Raw genomic sequence first — 15,864 nt, 5'->3', positions numbered from 1 at the left:
ACACTCCTATCAAGCCTCTGATTTCTTCGGTGAGTTAAGCAACAGAGCATGGATAGCAAACAATAAAATAGCTACTTTTCATGGAGCACAAAAGAGGGTGCATTTTCCTCAGCATCGCAGACTCATCACAACTTCTGTGTTTCCTGTCCCATGGGCGACGCCCCCACTCCCACCCAGTCTCCTTCCTGAGCAGCTCTGGGCTGCAGAGCCAGCAGCGTGCCATCCCGCTCCGCTTTGGCGCCCGCTGAAGACGGCACTAGGACCCAGGGAAATCCCCGAGCGGGGTTCGCGGAAAGGCAGCCAGACTCCTCCTTATCTCCAGTGTCAAACTTGACATCAGCCTGCGAGCGGAGCATGGTAACTTCTCCAACAATCAGAGCGCTCCCCCTCACATCAGTGGCATGCTTCATGGAGATATGCTCCTCTCACTGCCCTCTGCACCAGCAACATGGATTGTCACCTCTCCATCCTCCTCCTTCTCAGCTGCTCTTTTCTCAACTGCTTCGGGGAACTGATTCCGCCGCCTTCCAATGAAGGTAAGCCAGGTACCGCGACGCGCGGAGCCCTGCCCCGCGGGCTCACGCTCTTCAAAGCACGTTCTCATCGAAGCCTTGCACGTCGGGAAGGTGCCTCCGAATAGAGCGGAGCGTGAACGAAAGATGTGCCTTTTTTTTTTTTTTCCAACTCTCTTCTAAAACACTTCAGAAGATAATTTTAGATGGTCTAAACCTTGAAAATGTGTTTTTAATTTGATACCAATTCGAGCAATTACCTTGTTTGCCAATTTGAACAGAAAGAAAGAAAGAAAATCCTCCAGCGTTGCAACCCAGTTATGTTAATTGCCAAATAGCCAAGGCAGTATTTTATTTTCTAATTATGACCATGTGGTACTCCGAGAAGTTTGAAAGAAAATTCAGCCTTCCTTTCCTAGACTCTTTAGTATATTTAAAGGTAATGACAGGTTGTTCCTACTTGGGATCATGGCATTTATGAATGGACTAAAGGGAAATCAGTTTGTCGAAGCGGAGGTGCGTGGCTGTGTTGAAGTTGTGTGTATCCCACCAGGCAATGGTTTGCACTGTGGTACAGGTTCTAATGAGCAGCATATGCCACATTAACATAAGTAATATTTGCAGGAATTACAATAAGCTTAGGTTGGATTCTCTTTGTTTAAAGGCTTCTATACAAATAGGAGAATGTATTTAATGAATAGTGAATAGCTCCTGGGAAGATACAGTAAATAACTGAATAGTAGATTAAGAGAGAATGTTCATATGCAGCAAATGGCATTTCTTTGATGTTGTGTTATTTATTATCCTCGTAATGAGCATTAATTCCTTTTCAATGGGTTAAAGTGCAAATCTAATGTTAAGGACACCAATGTGTTCTATAAGATTGTGTACTTAATACATACATTTCTTTCTCCTATATACCTTTTGTGATCTATTCCTAATGACTTGTGAATGCAGTCACTAACTCTTAAAACAAACTTCTCTAAATAATTGATTAGTTTAAAGCCACACTTACAACATTAATTTCCTCTCAGTGATTTTGAACTTACAACAATAACATTTAGCAATTTATTTTGCAAGTTAACAATACTGAGCAACTGATGTGCAAACGTCATGTTATATACATCACTCCTTAGAAAATATATTGTCAAGCCAATACTGTTGTATATTGTAGAGTGTACCTTAATTTTAAAAACACAAGCAAAAACAAAACATTTAGAAAGTTTTTTATTAAATGTAAAAACTGCCTGATACTCGGTGACCTACTTTCACTGCTAATAGAGCAGTAATTTATCTCCTTCCTTACTGACTGCCTTTATCAATTTGGCAGATTTCATTAAATTTTCTGAATCTTTTTTCTAAGTAAGAAAATAAAAATTCTAAAATTATAAGATCAAGAAAATGATCTTACCCACAAACGACTTTTTCTTTTACAACCCAAATTAAAATATTTATTTGAAAGTAAGAGTCAATCATTCTTCCTGAATGAAAGGTAAGAGTATTCATTTGTGTAATGGGTAACATGTACACTAGGTAACATATCAATAAATTAAAATTAATGTTTTAAAAATTTTTGTCCTTCACAGATATTAAAATATTGACAATAACTAGAAAAATAGTGTTAAAATTCCCACATTGCCATGATAAATTATATTTTCCAGATAGAATATTTATGAACTATGTAGATAATGGATATTACTGAATTAATTATGCACAAGAATGTGGTAATTAGTCAGTATTTTTGTGGAAAACATAATCTTTAAGTAAACTGCAAGAGAAAAAAAAAGACACCAAACTATTTCACACTTACGTAAAATTAATCAGTATTAATTTAATGATACAGAGTTAATCAAATGCAAATTGCTTTAAAGCCTCACCTCATGTATGTTTGGGGATATAATGTGCATAATTATAGAGACAGGTACACATTAACAATATGTATATAGAAAGGTAAATACATTCAGAAAGCTGACATAATTACATTTAATATGCTTGGATAAAATTTTATCCATCGTTCATGGGATTATTCTTTCCAGATTGTATCCTATGGGTAGTGTCTCTTTTCCTTCCCGTGATTATGAAGGGAAGCTTTGAAACAAATTTAAGATGATTTAACTTAGATAATACTTGAGTGAGATTTTAAATATTAATCCATAGCTTGGCTCTCAGTTGAGTTGAATAACATGAAAAGTGAAAATGCCAAGTATGTGCCCAGATTTCCATGCAATTTTTCTAACAATGTAATTTAAATAAAAAGCAATTCTTTTGAAAATGTATATATGAGAGGAGTGATTTTAAAATAATATTAATGTAGTTTTCTGATATAATTTTTAAATTTGAAATATGAAATACTAGACTGTATTTAAAATACTATAATTGAAATATTTCAACGCTGTAAAAAAGGTATGAGAAATTTACTAGAACATATTTACTAGAATATAGTCTTCGATCTGTTATGAAGTTGGGCATAAGAGAACCAAAAGAGAACAAAACCAGGCCATTGACTCAATTGCTAGGACATTTGCAGTTGTGTGATTTGTTTTTAAATTTGAGATTTAATCATTAACTATCAATATTAAAATGCCATGGATCCCTGATAAGAAAAATAACTTAGAAAATGTTTAATCTGAATTTTCCCTCTATTAATATATTTACAAATATCTTTCTTATATGCTTTCAAGAAAATGACTCCAGGTGATAATAGAGACTCATCAATGATAACAGATATTCATAATTCCATTGATCACTTGACTCAGCAATTGACCTATATACTTAAACAGAGCTTTATAAAAACTTTATTAAATTCTTATCAGATCTCTCTGTTTACATGGCTTAAGAAAAGACTTTTAATGGGAAATCAGCTGTTTTTCATGGCAACATAGGATTGCTACACTATGTATTATTTTAAAAGTTCATATACTTACTCCTAGTTTCCATACCAGAGGGATGATTAATGGTAAACAGAAATAACATTGGAACAAAGTTAAAACTGGATATAAAATAAAATTATCAACTATGGTTACTTCAACCCTTTCAGAATTGGTAAAAGTACTTTCTTTAAACACTTTTATACATTTATGACAGTCTGGAGTACAATGCACTATTAATTCATCGGTACATAATACACTAAATCACTTTTTCTATCCAAAAGAGTTCATAAATTGGATTAACATTTATCTAGAAAGCTCTTTATATTGAAAATAAAGTATCCAAAATAAAAGTGAATAAAATTAAATACTCATATTTATATACTAGTTTTTTAAAAGACTGTTTTTGAGTAGCTAAGACACTATTTCTGTGAAATGCATTTCCCTAAATATAAATATTCTAAATACTAGAGGAAACTATGTGATTGTTTAAAACTTAAAAGTAAAATCTGCATATGAATATTATAAGCCTCCCTTTGAGTATTAGGCAAATGTTGGAGAAAATAATCAATCTTTTTCATTTTTAAAAATTACTATAAATTGGCATCACTTTTCATATATAAACACTTTTCCTCAAATAAGAACACACTGTGATTAAAACATTAATAGAGAACTAAGCTATCATATCATCTTTATACGTTTTTTGGTTTGAAAGAGGGTTTACATTTGCTTTTAATAGCATTTCATCATGCTAGACTAAATAATTGAATGCATTATACATTTTTGTAATTTAATAGCTCTCCTAATAGCTCACCCCTACATCCCCCCGCCTCCATGGTTAACTGTGCTATTTGCCTGAAGGTAGGAGAAACCTTAATTTCACTATTTTATAACCCACAACAGTTAACACTTGACCTAGGTCATTAACAGGATTATCAGCAAATTTGTTTAAGCTTTTACTGACAATCTGAATTGCTAGGATAATATTTTGAATGTCCTAAAGAAACTTTTTGTAACCTCTCAAAATCTATCACGAAATTAATTCGTTCTGAATCTATACCGTTGTAAAGACTAGTATTGATAATAATAATTTGAGTGGTGAAATGTTCACTCGGATACCTCAATCTCCTTATTTTTATGTTTCATAATCACACTATTCCAGTCCTTGTCATAACTGAGCAATTATAAACTATTTAGATATTACATCTTCTAGTAATAACAATAGATTTATCAATACAAAAGTTTCACCTGTAACTATCAATATTTTTAATTATATATTTTTTATTATTGTTACCGCAGTTGATAGGATTTTCTTTTCCTTTTTTTTTTTTTTTTTTTTTTTTTTTTTTTTTTTTTGCCTATTTTAAGGTTAAAAGTTAGTTGGATATAATTCTAACTCAGAAGTGACTGGACCTATAAAAGGGAAACTACATGTAAGAAAACACCATTGCCACGTGTTAGATCATGGTTGTATTTTATATAAAGTTGTCTTTCCATGAAACACTAGAAATTGGGAACTATAATGAAAAACACTTTAATATAAAATTGTAAAACGAAATATTGTACAGAATCAGATCTTAGTTATTTTTAACATTTTTTAGTAGGTTTAGGAAGTTTTAGGTAAAGTTTTTCAGTTCTTGAATTTAATTATGGCTGGCTCCTTGGTTATATTAACAACTTAGTAATCTCATATTGCTCTTAATAAGTTTATTATAAAATAAATGATTTAGTAACATTCTTTATGTATTGCCTACATTTAACATTCAAATTTTGGTGTGTTCTCCAAGGGTCCAATATTTTTAATACTTTTTCACAATAACTTTCTTTATAATGTTAAAATCCTTTCAGAAATTCAAAATTTTTTTGAAATAAAATGTATGCAATATTTACATATCAAATAGTTACTTTTGCAAAGGATTTTTAAAGGCAAAATATATTACCACAATATATTTGATTTACCAGTTTCAACACAAATGGAAAAAAAAAAAAAGTGTTCCTGAGAGTTACATTTTCCAAGTCATAAGACCTTCAGGAAAATCTCAATAAAACTTTCCTCAAATCATCAAACTCGATAAGTTTTTATAGACGTTTACTAAAAAAAAAATCTGTGATCTGGGCTACTTCTTATTTGAATCATTTTTTCAACGATTCTGTTTGGCATAAATACTAGATATAAGGGGAAACGTGTATTTCTTGAAGAACATTAAGTTTTACAAGTAATTTTCTGTCAAGATCCTCAAATTTGTTTATTTTTTAACCTGCACATTTTTTCTTTAAAATATTTAATAAACCTTGTTCCTTTAATTCATGTTTGAGAGAAGATGTAGAAGAACAGACGCAGGTGTCTCCTTTTGGGTTCTGTTTTCAGAGATCTGGATCTTATCATCAGGGAGGGTCAATAAAGGGCTTTTACCAAGTACAAAAGTAGCTTTCCACAGATTTTTTAAATAAAGGGTTGACCAGTAGTGTGAAACATTCATTATATTATTCATCCAGGTATACAGAAAACCAGGATTAGAAATTTACTTCTCAAAAATTTGGAAACCTTAGCTAACTCTTCTGTAACAACTTTAGAAATATTAGGAAAAGCAATATTGTGACATTTATAAAATGCAAAGTCTTCCAAGTCACAAATCAATCCCCCTAGGAAGACATCCCTCAACGTGTTCAGGGTGTGGATACATGTGCGCCACTTGCTTGATTTCATTAAGTCTGTTCCCAGCTGCTTGGTATCAGGTAGTTCTTGGAAACTGGCAGGAGGTTTTCTCCAGGAAAAGTCTGAAAGTCAGCAAGTTTTAGTTTGCCTCCTACTAGCTTCCTTTGTAAAAAAAAAAAAAAAAAAAAAAAAAAAAAAAAAAAAAAAAGAGAGAGAGAGAGAGGAGAGGGGAGGGTTGTCGTTTACAAAGAAAAAAGTTTTTGCAAGTGAAAATTTAAAAAGTTGATTAGAAAACTGGAGAAATAGAGAAAAGGTTTTAAAGCCAATGTTAATATATAAATCATTTGCTTAAAAGAAAGACATTTATCACATAAAACATCTGGTTAATCAATTTTTATTAAATCCCTAAAAACTCCGCACACTTAAAATGAGGTTGGGGTTGGGGGGCGGGGCTGCATTTCTTTGTTTCTCTTCTCAAGTTTACACACTTCTGATTGTTTCCCAGAAGAAAATATTTTATCCAGGGAAGTTTTAAGAGTGTCAGCCAAAAAATGCTAAAATGCTTCCCCGTTTGAATGTCTGGACGAATGCATGTGGAGGGGTGGATGGAATGAAAACCAGTTCAGCAAATAAAGCCTCAAACTTGGAGTGATGTTATTAAACTGGAAGCCCTGAGTGTGGACATCCCCCAACCCTTCATTTTCTAAACCATGTCCCGCTGTTCCAGTCAAAGCAAAGGGTGAAAATCCACATAATCCAAACCAACATGGTGAAGTGAGAATAATAGGTGAGGAAGGAGGAGGAAAGCAAGTGGCAGCACTGCACAAACAAACTGTTGTGAATACTCCTCGCCATGGACAAGAGTGGCCACAGGAGGGGACACTGCGTTTCTTTTTCTTCGCCCTACACTTCCCACATTTAATAAAGCAATCTTCATTAAATTACAAAAGTGTGTCCTGCGAAATTTTTAGCACAAAGCAGAGCTGTACGGGTAGAGACAGTAACGTGGCAACAGAGAGATGAGCAAGTGCTCCTTGCTGCCACCACACCCACCGTCAGGGTTGCCTTAACCACAAACTATTCTCCACTAGGTCCAGGCTCATTGGTGCAAAGGGAAAACAACCGTGTCTCTCAACAGTTCACTGCTTACTCACTCCGCATCAAATTAAAGATGAGATTTAAATAAATAAATAAATAAACATCTCCGGGTGCGCATAAAGCAGTCCCAGCCCTCTGGAGGCCAGCGGGTTCTTTGTGCAGGAGATTCTCAGCGACTGGCTGCCAAAGTCAGTTCCCGGAGCGCGACTAGGGTGCCGCGGCCTCCGTCCCGGGGTAGGGTGGGTGGGCGAGAGCAGTCTGATGCTCTTTTGCTCCGGGTTTCTGCCTCTGGGCGGACGGTGTAGGCTCTGCGATGTAGGCTACAGCTAGCAGAGCGCGAAGGTGCAAAGTTACGCGAACACCAGCGCCGGGAGGAGACTGGAGCGCGCGAGAGGCAAACGTGCGCCCTCTGCCTGCTGCCTCGGATCTGCTGGCACTGGGAGAGCACGGCGTCCTCCTTAACACCTGGACACTTCTTACCTGGGCGTCAGTAAGACGCCAGAGTCCGTGCGCCTTGGACTGGCCTGGCAGGTCCTGACCTGAGGAATAGACTTTGATTCAGGATCTACCATCGTCCTGCCGCCTTTTACATTGCCGTCAGCTAGGCTTTTCAGTTTGATGTTTGGAAGTGCTGTATCTCTTTTCCATCCATTTTCATGGGTTCACCAGGTGACAGCTAAGGGAAGGAGATATTCTGCAAGGTTCGCTGGAGGACTGAGAAAGCATCTCTTACTGGGTGCGCTTGGTTGAGACTCACAGGAGTTGCCTCATACGCCCTGTTGTCCAGCTTGCTGATTTCTAACCCTATCCGTTTACTATTTCTTCATCTTTTGGACATTCAACTCTTTTGGTGTCGCCAGACTAAAATGAAGAAATTTATTTTTTAGAAAAATTTTCTTTAAAACGACCTGCTAATGCCACCTGTTAGGCCCCTCGTAATTGCTGAGGGGGTGTCGGTAAACTTTGCCCCGTGCATATTCAAAAGTTGTCTGTGTTCTCCCAAAGCCCGTGTTTGACTGACACCCTTTTATTAAAATAGGATTTTTCCTCTTCCAGTATTGGGAGTACGGGTAGGTAATGGGCCAGAGAGAGTTTCTGGGAGCTGTGCTATCGAGATAGGTTGGTGGTTGGATGATCCTGATGCTTCTGTGGCTGTGTTAGAACTTCAGTGTTTTTCATAAAAGATGGTATTGTTAAATCCTGTAGACTTCAAGACTAATATATCCTCAGTACCATGTTCAACATTGAGAAAATAATTGTTCAGTGTTCTGCTGGCAAACAGATTTTTCCGTTACATTATCATTCATGACTTACTGAACCTCATTTAATCATTAAAGCACCCCTAAAATAGGTAATGTGACATTTCCCATTGTTAAACTGAGGAAACTGAGAAAATGGATCCTAATAAAGTAGTAACTAAGCCAACCCCTCTCTCTTGTCTTTGTCTTTTGATTTTAACCTCATATGTTTTCTTCTAGACACAAATGCCTATGAACTAGGGAGGCATCCTTGTCAGGAAAAGCACTAGCTTCTCAACCTTAATCCCAGTGACTGTACTAATTTGTCTTCTGACTTTGCAAGGACAATTTAGAAACAATCAGAAATTTGTAGTGAAAAATTGAAGGAAACCATATAAATGAGAGTACTTTGGAACTATAAAATGGTTCCACTCATAAGTTATGATTATCTGCATGCATGGGTGGGGAACCCACTAAGAAACTAAGTTAAAGGAATTTGATGTAGACAGAAGAGCAGATAAAAATATCTGTGATGACTTTTCTTCACATGTTCTTACCTCTATGACACCCAAACACTCCTTTCCTCACCCTGGAGAGAAGATTTTGTCAAGCATTCCATACATACAGATAGTGAGGAAATTATCAATATAACCAGAGTGTGATTATTTAGGGTTATGTGTAATAAAAATGAAGTGTTAATTAACAATTGGAATTGTCTTAAAGGTCAGTAATAGAAAATAGAACATGGTCCAAAAATTAGACTTTAGTCTCTGTGGAAATTTTCCCCCACTTAAACTATAATTTTTAATTACTTAAGACGAGAAAATAAATTTTAGTGATTTAGCTCTTCTTTCATAAACACTTGTATTCTATTTAACTGCAGCCATTGAGAAAAGGTAGCTAAAACAGGCTTTTGAAAGGTAGCAAATTAAGTTGGGGGCAATTATATTTTTCATGTGGGTATTTCAGCACATATGTTTTGCATTAATTGCTGCAATAAATTCTGTTAACCTGGCAAAGAGCAAAAATAGCATATTGATGACATCAGGCTTCCACAGCAGAAAGCAGCTTTTAGTATCTTGCTTTCTTCACTGTAACATAAAAAAAAGAAAAAAAGAAAAGACTAATGTGTTATCCGTTATGTTCCCAAAGAGTTAGCCAGTCTTTCAAGCTATTGGCATGTTTTCCATGAACAAAAGTGAAGAATTAGCGACAAACTTTTCCCTCTTACTTCTAGAGAATTCATGTCAATTACTCATTTTCCTATTACCTGATTTTTTATATTCATATTTGTTACTCATTTCCCTATTATTTGATTTTTTTATATTTATCTTTGGGTTTTCAGAACTCTCTCATATCAAGGCAAATGTAAACTGACTTTAAAGACTCCAAACTGAGCTGTCTTCCCTTTTAAGACAAAAATCTTGACTGATTACGTAGCAGGGCCTCAAAAGGGACTTGAGCAAATAGATAATTGTGGGTTAACTTTATTACCGAGAGGTTTATTTAGTCAATATCAAAACTGTTTCTTCTTGCTTTTTGAATGCATTCATTTTGAGAAGGTTAATGTATGTTTTTTCAATTAATAGTTAAGAAAAATAGATGAATAAGCTCTACAGGTCCAGTAAGTGTAAACTGCCTCATATAAGGCTTTAAAATTTTACTTTTTGCCTCTGATAAAGTTGATTGATTTCCAATCAACAGGAAATTGTAACAGTTCCTATCTGCTTCAGATTGACTAAGGGAAACACAGAGCAGCTTGTTAGTAGTCAATATATGTTTATTTCCTGATCTTCAAACCCAATTTAGCAATTAATAAAACTGTATAGCTTTTAAAAGGATATAGTCTTGCATTGCATATGATGGCAGTCTTCACACTGAGGGAAAGTCTGGGAAGCTAATTTGCAATGTCTTCCATGTGGATTATCTAACTAATCCTCTGGGTAAGCAAAACACCACTCACAGGAAAAGTCTATTTGCAGCACTGTGTGGTGTGTTATATCACCAACAGAATTGTCCTCTTACAAAACTGAGCTATTCCCAAACTGTAAGCAAAATTTTATGAATAAATATATACCTTTTGACCTCTCTATGGCACAAAATTTTATTTTTTTGAATTATAAACATGTGGTGTGAAAAAAAACAAAAACAAAAACAACCATTGATTTATTTGTCACTATCTAATCTCGTTCATTTTCCCCAACTGTTCTCTAATCATCTATAATATTCAAAGGTGGCAAAAAGGCTAGAGTTATATACAAATCCCCCTCGAATAAGTCACAGCTGATCATGGTAGATTTTGCTTTCTTACAGAATAAAAGAACTGGCAGCATCATAGAAAAGTAGAACTAGAATTAAAGCAGATTGTTACTCTTTTTTTTTTTTTTTTTTTTTTTTTTGAGACGGAGTCTCGCTCTGCCGCCCAGGCTGGAGTGTAGTGGTTACTCTTTAATGAAATCTATAAACACCACCAAATCTAGTAACTGCCAAATATTGGAAATATTTTCAAAGAGGCAGTAAAAAGGAATTAATATTTTTCTCTTGGTTTGCTTTTACTATCTGGTTTGCCGTAGATAAGTTAATACTCATTTACATTAGATAACTCAAAAAGATAAACTTAGAGATTTTATTATAGTATTCTTGACACTTCTGATCTAAATTATGATTTGATTGTCCTTGTTCTCTGAAAAAGAAATTTCCACGTGTAATTATGGTATTTCATGTGACTAAACTAGTTAATCTATGCTTAACAATGGTGTTTCTTTCTATATTTTCAGATACAAATGCTTGTCTTTGACATTTGTACATTGAATAAGGAAAATTTTTCTTACCTTTGAAAGTAATGTTCTAAATCATACTAAAAGTTTTAATATTCCCACAAAAAATATAAAATGAGAGGAAGAAAACTAAAAAGATATAAAATTAGTAATATTCCTTTAAATTTTTCTTTCCAAAGGTGATCCTTTGGAAATTAACTCAGCATTTTATTTTATTTTTTTTAATGTTTGGCCAAGTTTGTAGTAGGTTTACTACCCTAACCCTATTAGTGAAAACTTTGGAACACTAAATGTAATGACAAAGACACATGTTTAAGAATCATTAAAACGAGTCAAGAAAAAGGTTGATATATAACTAATTTTGTATTACATTATAATAAGTCACCTTTCATATTATAATAATTTATTGTTTGTGTTTGTTTATTTATCAAACTATTTACCTGAGGATTAGTTACCCACTGGAGTTTGAAAAAAAAAAATGCTAGGGACTGGAATGCTCTGTGCTTTTGAAGATGTCAAATTCAATGGGATAAATGAATCTAAAATGAATACTTAAATAAAAATTGTTATAGGTATGAGAATTATGAAAAATATGATATGAATCTTTGGTGGAGGGTGCAATTTAAGTACCAGAACAGAGTCTCTGAGAGACAGGGAAAATTTTTCTAAGGTAAAATATAATAATAAATTCCTAAAAACAAGGAGTAGGAGATTAACTGATTTGCTTAAGTTCATGTGGTGGGGATAATTTTAACCCAGATTTATTTTTAACTGCATGTAACTTTAAAAATAATTTAAATGAATATATAACAAAGACACATTTTTAAGCATGTCCACAATAACTAAATATTCAGAAACAGTTCTTATTAAGCACATACCTAAACTGATGTAAATTCTGTGTGAGTGCATGTGAATATATTGGAAACACACATGACTGAATATCAAAATAGAACCATCACCAAATAAAAACTTCTGTAGATGCTATTCCTATTATGATTACACTACCCAAAAATACCTCATTGGTCTTTATTTGCATTCTACCATCTCTTTCATCAATAAAGGAAAAGTTTTCTGACTATTCCAGTGCGGAGTTTGATGCTTTCCATTGACACCATGCTCCTAAGATGTAAAGGAAAATACTAGTGTTTTGAAATAAACTGCTAAGAATGTGGTACCATATTTGATCCTTTGTGGACCAGTATAAAGACCCAAAAACAAACCTTGAAGAGTTTGTTTATCGTGTGTGCCTATGTTTGTAGATGTCAGTCAAATTTGTATTGTCACGATCAGAATAAATGATACACATGAGATTTTAGACAATCCAGATATTCTGCAGAATATGATGAAGTCAAAGCTTTATTCTGATTGTAGTTTTCCAGAAATTTGTTTAATCAGGAAACCAATTTCTTCTACAGTGGGGTTCTTTCAAAACAAATACATGTGTATGTATGTGCACATGTGTGTTTGAGGATGCCAAAATATCCAGAGGATGTTTTCAAATTCAAACTTACTTTTGACTCATCACTACACTCTTTGTTTCCTATGCTAGAATTTTGAATCTTTATATCCAAAGGACTTCTAGGAACAATTTTATTTCTAAAGGAAATATTATATTACAGTTATTCTGTAGGTCAATTTTCTTCTTCTATTTTCACAGCCAACAGTCAAACTCTGACTGAATAGAGAGCCTGTACTATCTGGATGTCGATATTCTACATTTCATGATAATACTATTTTTAAATACCAAGATAGACTGATTTTATGGGGTGAAGGCAAAATGCATATGCTGTAGTTTAAACTGCTATTTCCCTTAATGACTATTTGTATTTCATAATTGAGTAATATGTTTTCATTTTTCACTTTTTAATCTTTCAAAAAGGTCTCTCTGAATTGGATGTAAACAAGTCATTCTATTACTTCTGGAACACTTTAAAAAGCAAAACTGTGAAAAATAAAATGCTGTTTACATAATAATGTCCTAGTTTTAGAAACTTACATTTTGGGAGACACATTTTACTTGTCTGAATGATTCATAATATCAGTTAACAATGGAGAGAAACAAAGAGCTGTTATTTAAGTCAGGCTGTTAGTGTACTAAAAATTCACTGGCAGTAGAGCATCACAACTCATTTATGTGAAAGGATTATTTTGTTATAAGAACACGTTTCCTACTGATATCTTGATACCTGTTTGTCCCATAATAGTTTTGGTATCAGTATGACGTTTATATTTCTCTGATTAAAAGAGGAAAAAAGAAAATTTCAACACTTTATAAACAGCATAGGATTGACATTTACTAAAGTGTCCAAGTTTCTAGTAGAATTTTGTTCTACGTTATTTCCTGAGTCACTCTAGTTATAAAAACACAGACTCATCTTACTGTGAGACTCCGTTTTGCTTCCAAGGAGTTCCCCCTACTGTTGGCAAAGATTGAGATGAGACAGCGAATTGCAATTTCTTCTATAACTAAGATATTGATAGAAATAAATCCAAAATTATTGCCCAGGAGAAAAAGCTAATGAGAAAGAGTAAGTTAAGGGCAGAAATCTTCTTATATCACATAACCAGGCTGTTAAAATATCACCTGACAAAAAAGTTTTTTCATAACAATGTTTAACATGGCAGCATTTAAAAAATTATTACATCGGCCTGTCGCGGTGGCTCACGCCTGTAATCCTAGCACTTTGAGAGGCCGAGGCAGGCCGATCACGAGGTCAGGCGCTCAAGACCATCCTGACTAACGCGGGGAAACGCCGTCTCTACTAAAAATACAAAAACAAAATTAGCCGAGCGTGGTGGCGGCGCCTGTAGTCCCAGCTACTCCGGAGGCTGAGGCAGGAGAATGGCGGGAACCCGGGAGGCGGAGCTGGCAGTGAGCTGAGATCGCGCCACTCACTCCAGCCCCGGCGACAGAGCCAGACTCCATGTCAAACAAGCAACAACAAAAAATTACATTCTAATTTTAGCTGTTCATCTGATAAAAATTGCATAAATTAAAATTTCTGTGATAGAAAATGCTGCTAAATTTAACACAGTTTACAGGAACTTTTATCTGCACACAATTGAGGCATAATAGTTGACTTCGTTTATAGTACAATATTTTTATAATGTTTTATCTGTGAAATAAAATACTGATTAGATCTATTAAAATATTTTGGCTGGTCCCGGTGACTCGCGCCTGTAATCCCGGCACTTTGGGAGGCCAAGGCGTGCGGATCACGAAGTCAAGAGATCGAGGCCATCCTGGACAACATAGTGAAACCCCGTCTCTACTAAAAAGTACAAAAATTAGCTGGGCGTGGTGGCCCACGCCTGTAATCACAGTTACTCCGGAGGCTGAGGCAGGAGAATCGCTTGAATCCGGGAGGCAGAAGTTGCGGTGAGCCAAGTTTGTGCCACTGCACTCTAGCCTGGCGACACAGGGAGACCCCATCTCAAAAATAATAATAATAATAAATAAAATAAAATAAAATAATGCTTGGGTAGAAAGAAAATAAATAAATACAAATAGGAAGTCCACAGGAACAATTAAATTAAGAATATGCAAGTGCACTAGATAAAAGTTGTTGCAATACAGAAGTACATCAAAAAAACTATCTTCTCTAAACTTCTCAATGTCATACTCTGGTGCATACAGTAAAACAGAAAAGCTGAGCTTTGGTGAATCCTATCAGAAAATATTTGTCGATTTCTTAATTCTGTATTATGTTTGACCAGAGAACTACACAGAGAATTATAACACTGAGAAAAAAATTTATTTCTTTCTGTATCATTTTCTTCAATTTGTGACATTTAAATATATTTAGAAGCAGATGAAAGAGCTCTGTGTAGTCCTGTAACCTAGAGCAAAGTTATTCTGCTTATTATAATAAACAGTGATGAAAATGATAAAGATAAGTATTTGTGAAATGAGGCTGGGACAATTACAGTGATGGTGTGCATAGAAAGAAACTGTCATTACTCTTTAGTAAAAACAAGATGTATTCAAAGGATGGGCTTATTTTCTATTGTAGTGGTTTTATAGTTATTTGTACTTGGTCATAAAAGTCCCTTATAACTGAAGGTTTTACAAGAGAACTTGTGCATTATTATATGAGTTTGAAATTCTTTAGCCATTAAAGCCTACACCTTGAAATGATTGTTTAATAATTATTTATAACTCAGTTTCATAAAATGCAACTACAGCATTACCACAAAGCCTATGGGTATATTATTAGGTAATTGGAAATATCTGCTTCAGTAAAAAGCTGTGGCATTTAATCTTAAAAACCTTTTAGAACTGTCTGCATGTTTGTAGCACTTAAAAATCAAGGTGTAAATATTAGTTTCATTCTCAGTCTTTCTAAGTGGACAAGTAGCCACTATGAATCAGAATTTAGAAATGTCCTTTAAAAACCTGTATATGTTAATAATTCTCTAAAAATCAAAACTGCAGAAACTTGTACATTTTTAATCTGCCCTCACTAACTGGGAATATTTGTTTCAAGCCCTTATTTTAGTAACTGAGAACTTGAAAAAAAAAATCTTAGTTTGTTCCTTTTACTAAGAAGAAAAGATGATGTAAATTATTGGAATAGGCAATTCTTTGTGACACTGCCAATACTAATGAGCAATTTTACTAGGAGTGGACTTTTGATTGAGTCTCTCCATTGTGATAGAGGACAGGAAAGGAAGACAGAGGATGGCTCTGGGAATCTTAATCCCACAATCCAACAG

The 15,864-nt window shown here is 34.5% G+C and overlaps 1 protein-coding gene across 3 annotated transcripts in view; it reads left to right on the top strand.

Annotated features, from left to right (window-relative positions):
* Positions 1-320: 320 nt before the first annotated feature.
* Positions 321-15,864, top strand: part of EPHA3 (EPH receptor A3) — a 372,676-nt gene continuing 357,132 nt past the window's right edge. For all 3 annotated transcript variants that reach the window (XM_033211572.1, XM_033211571.1, XM_033211573.1), the window contains exon 1: positions 321-536. In XM_033211572.1, the coding sequence (XP_033067463.1) occupies positions 449-536 (88 nt within the window). In that variant the 5' untranslated portion in view covers positions 321-448. The remainder of the gene's footprint in view (positions 537-15,864) is intronic.

Source organism: Trachypithecus francoisi, unplaced genomic scaffold (assembly GCF_009764315.1).
Source record: "Trachypithecus francoisi isolate TF-2019V2 unplaced genomic scaffold, Tfra_2.0 Lachesis_group0, whole genome shotgun sequence".
In the NCBI taxonomy this organism is placed as follows: Eukaryota; Metazoa; Chordata; class Mammalia; order Primates; family Cercopithecidae; genus Trachypithecus; species Trachypithecus francoisi.
This window is presented reverse-complemented; position numbering and strand designations above follow the sequence as displayed.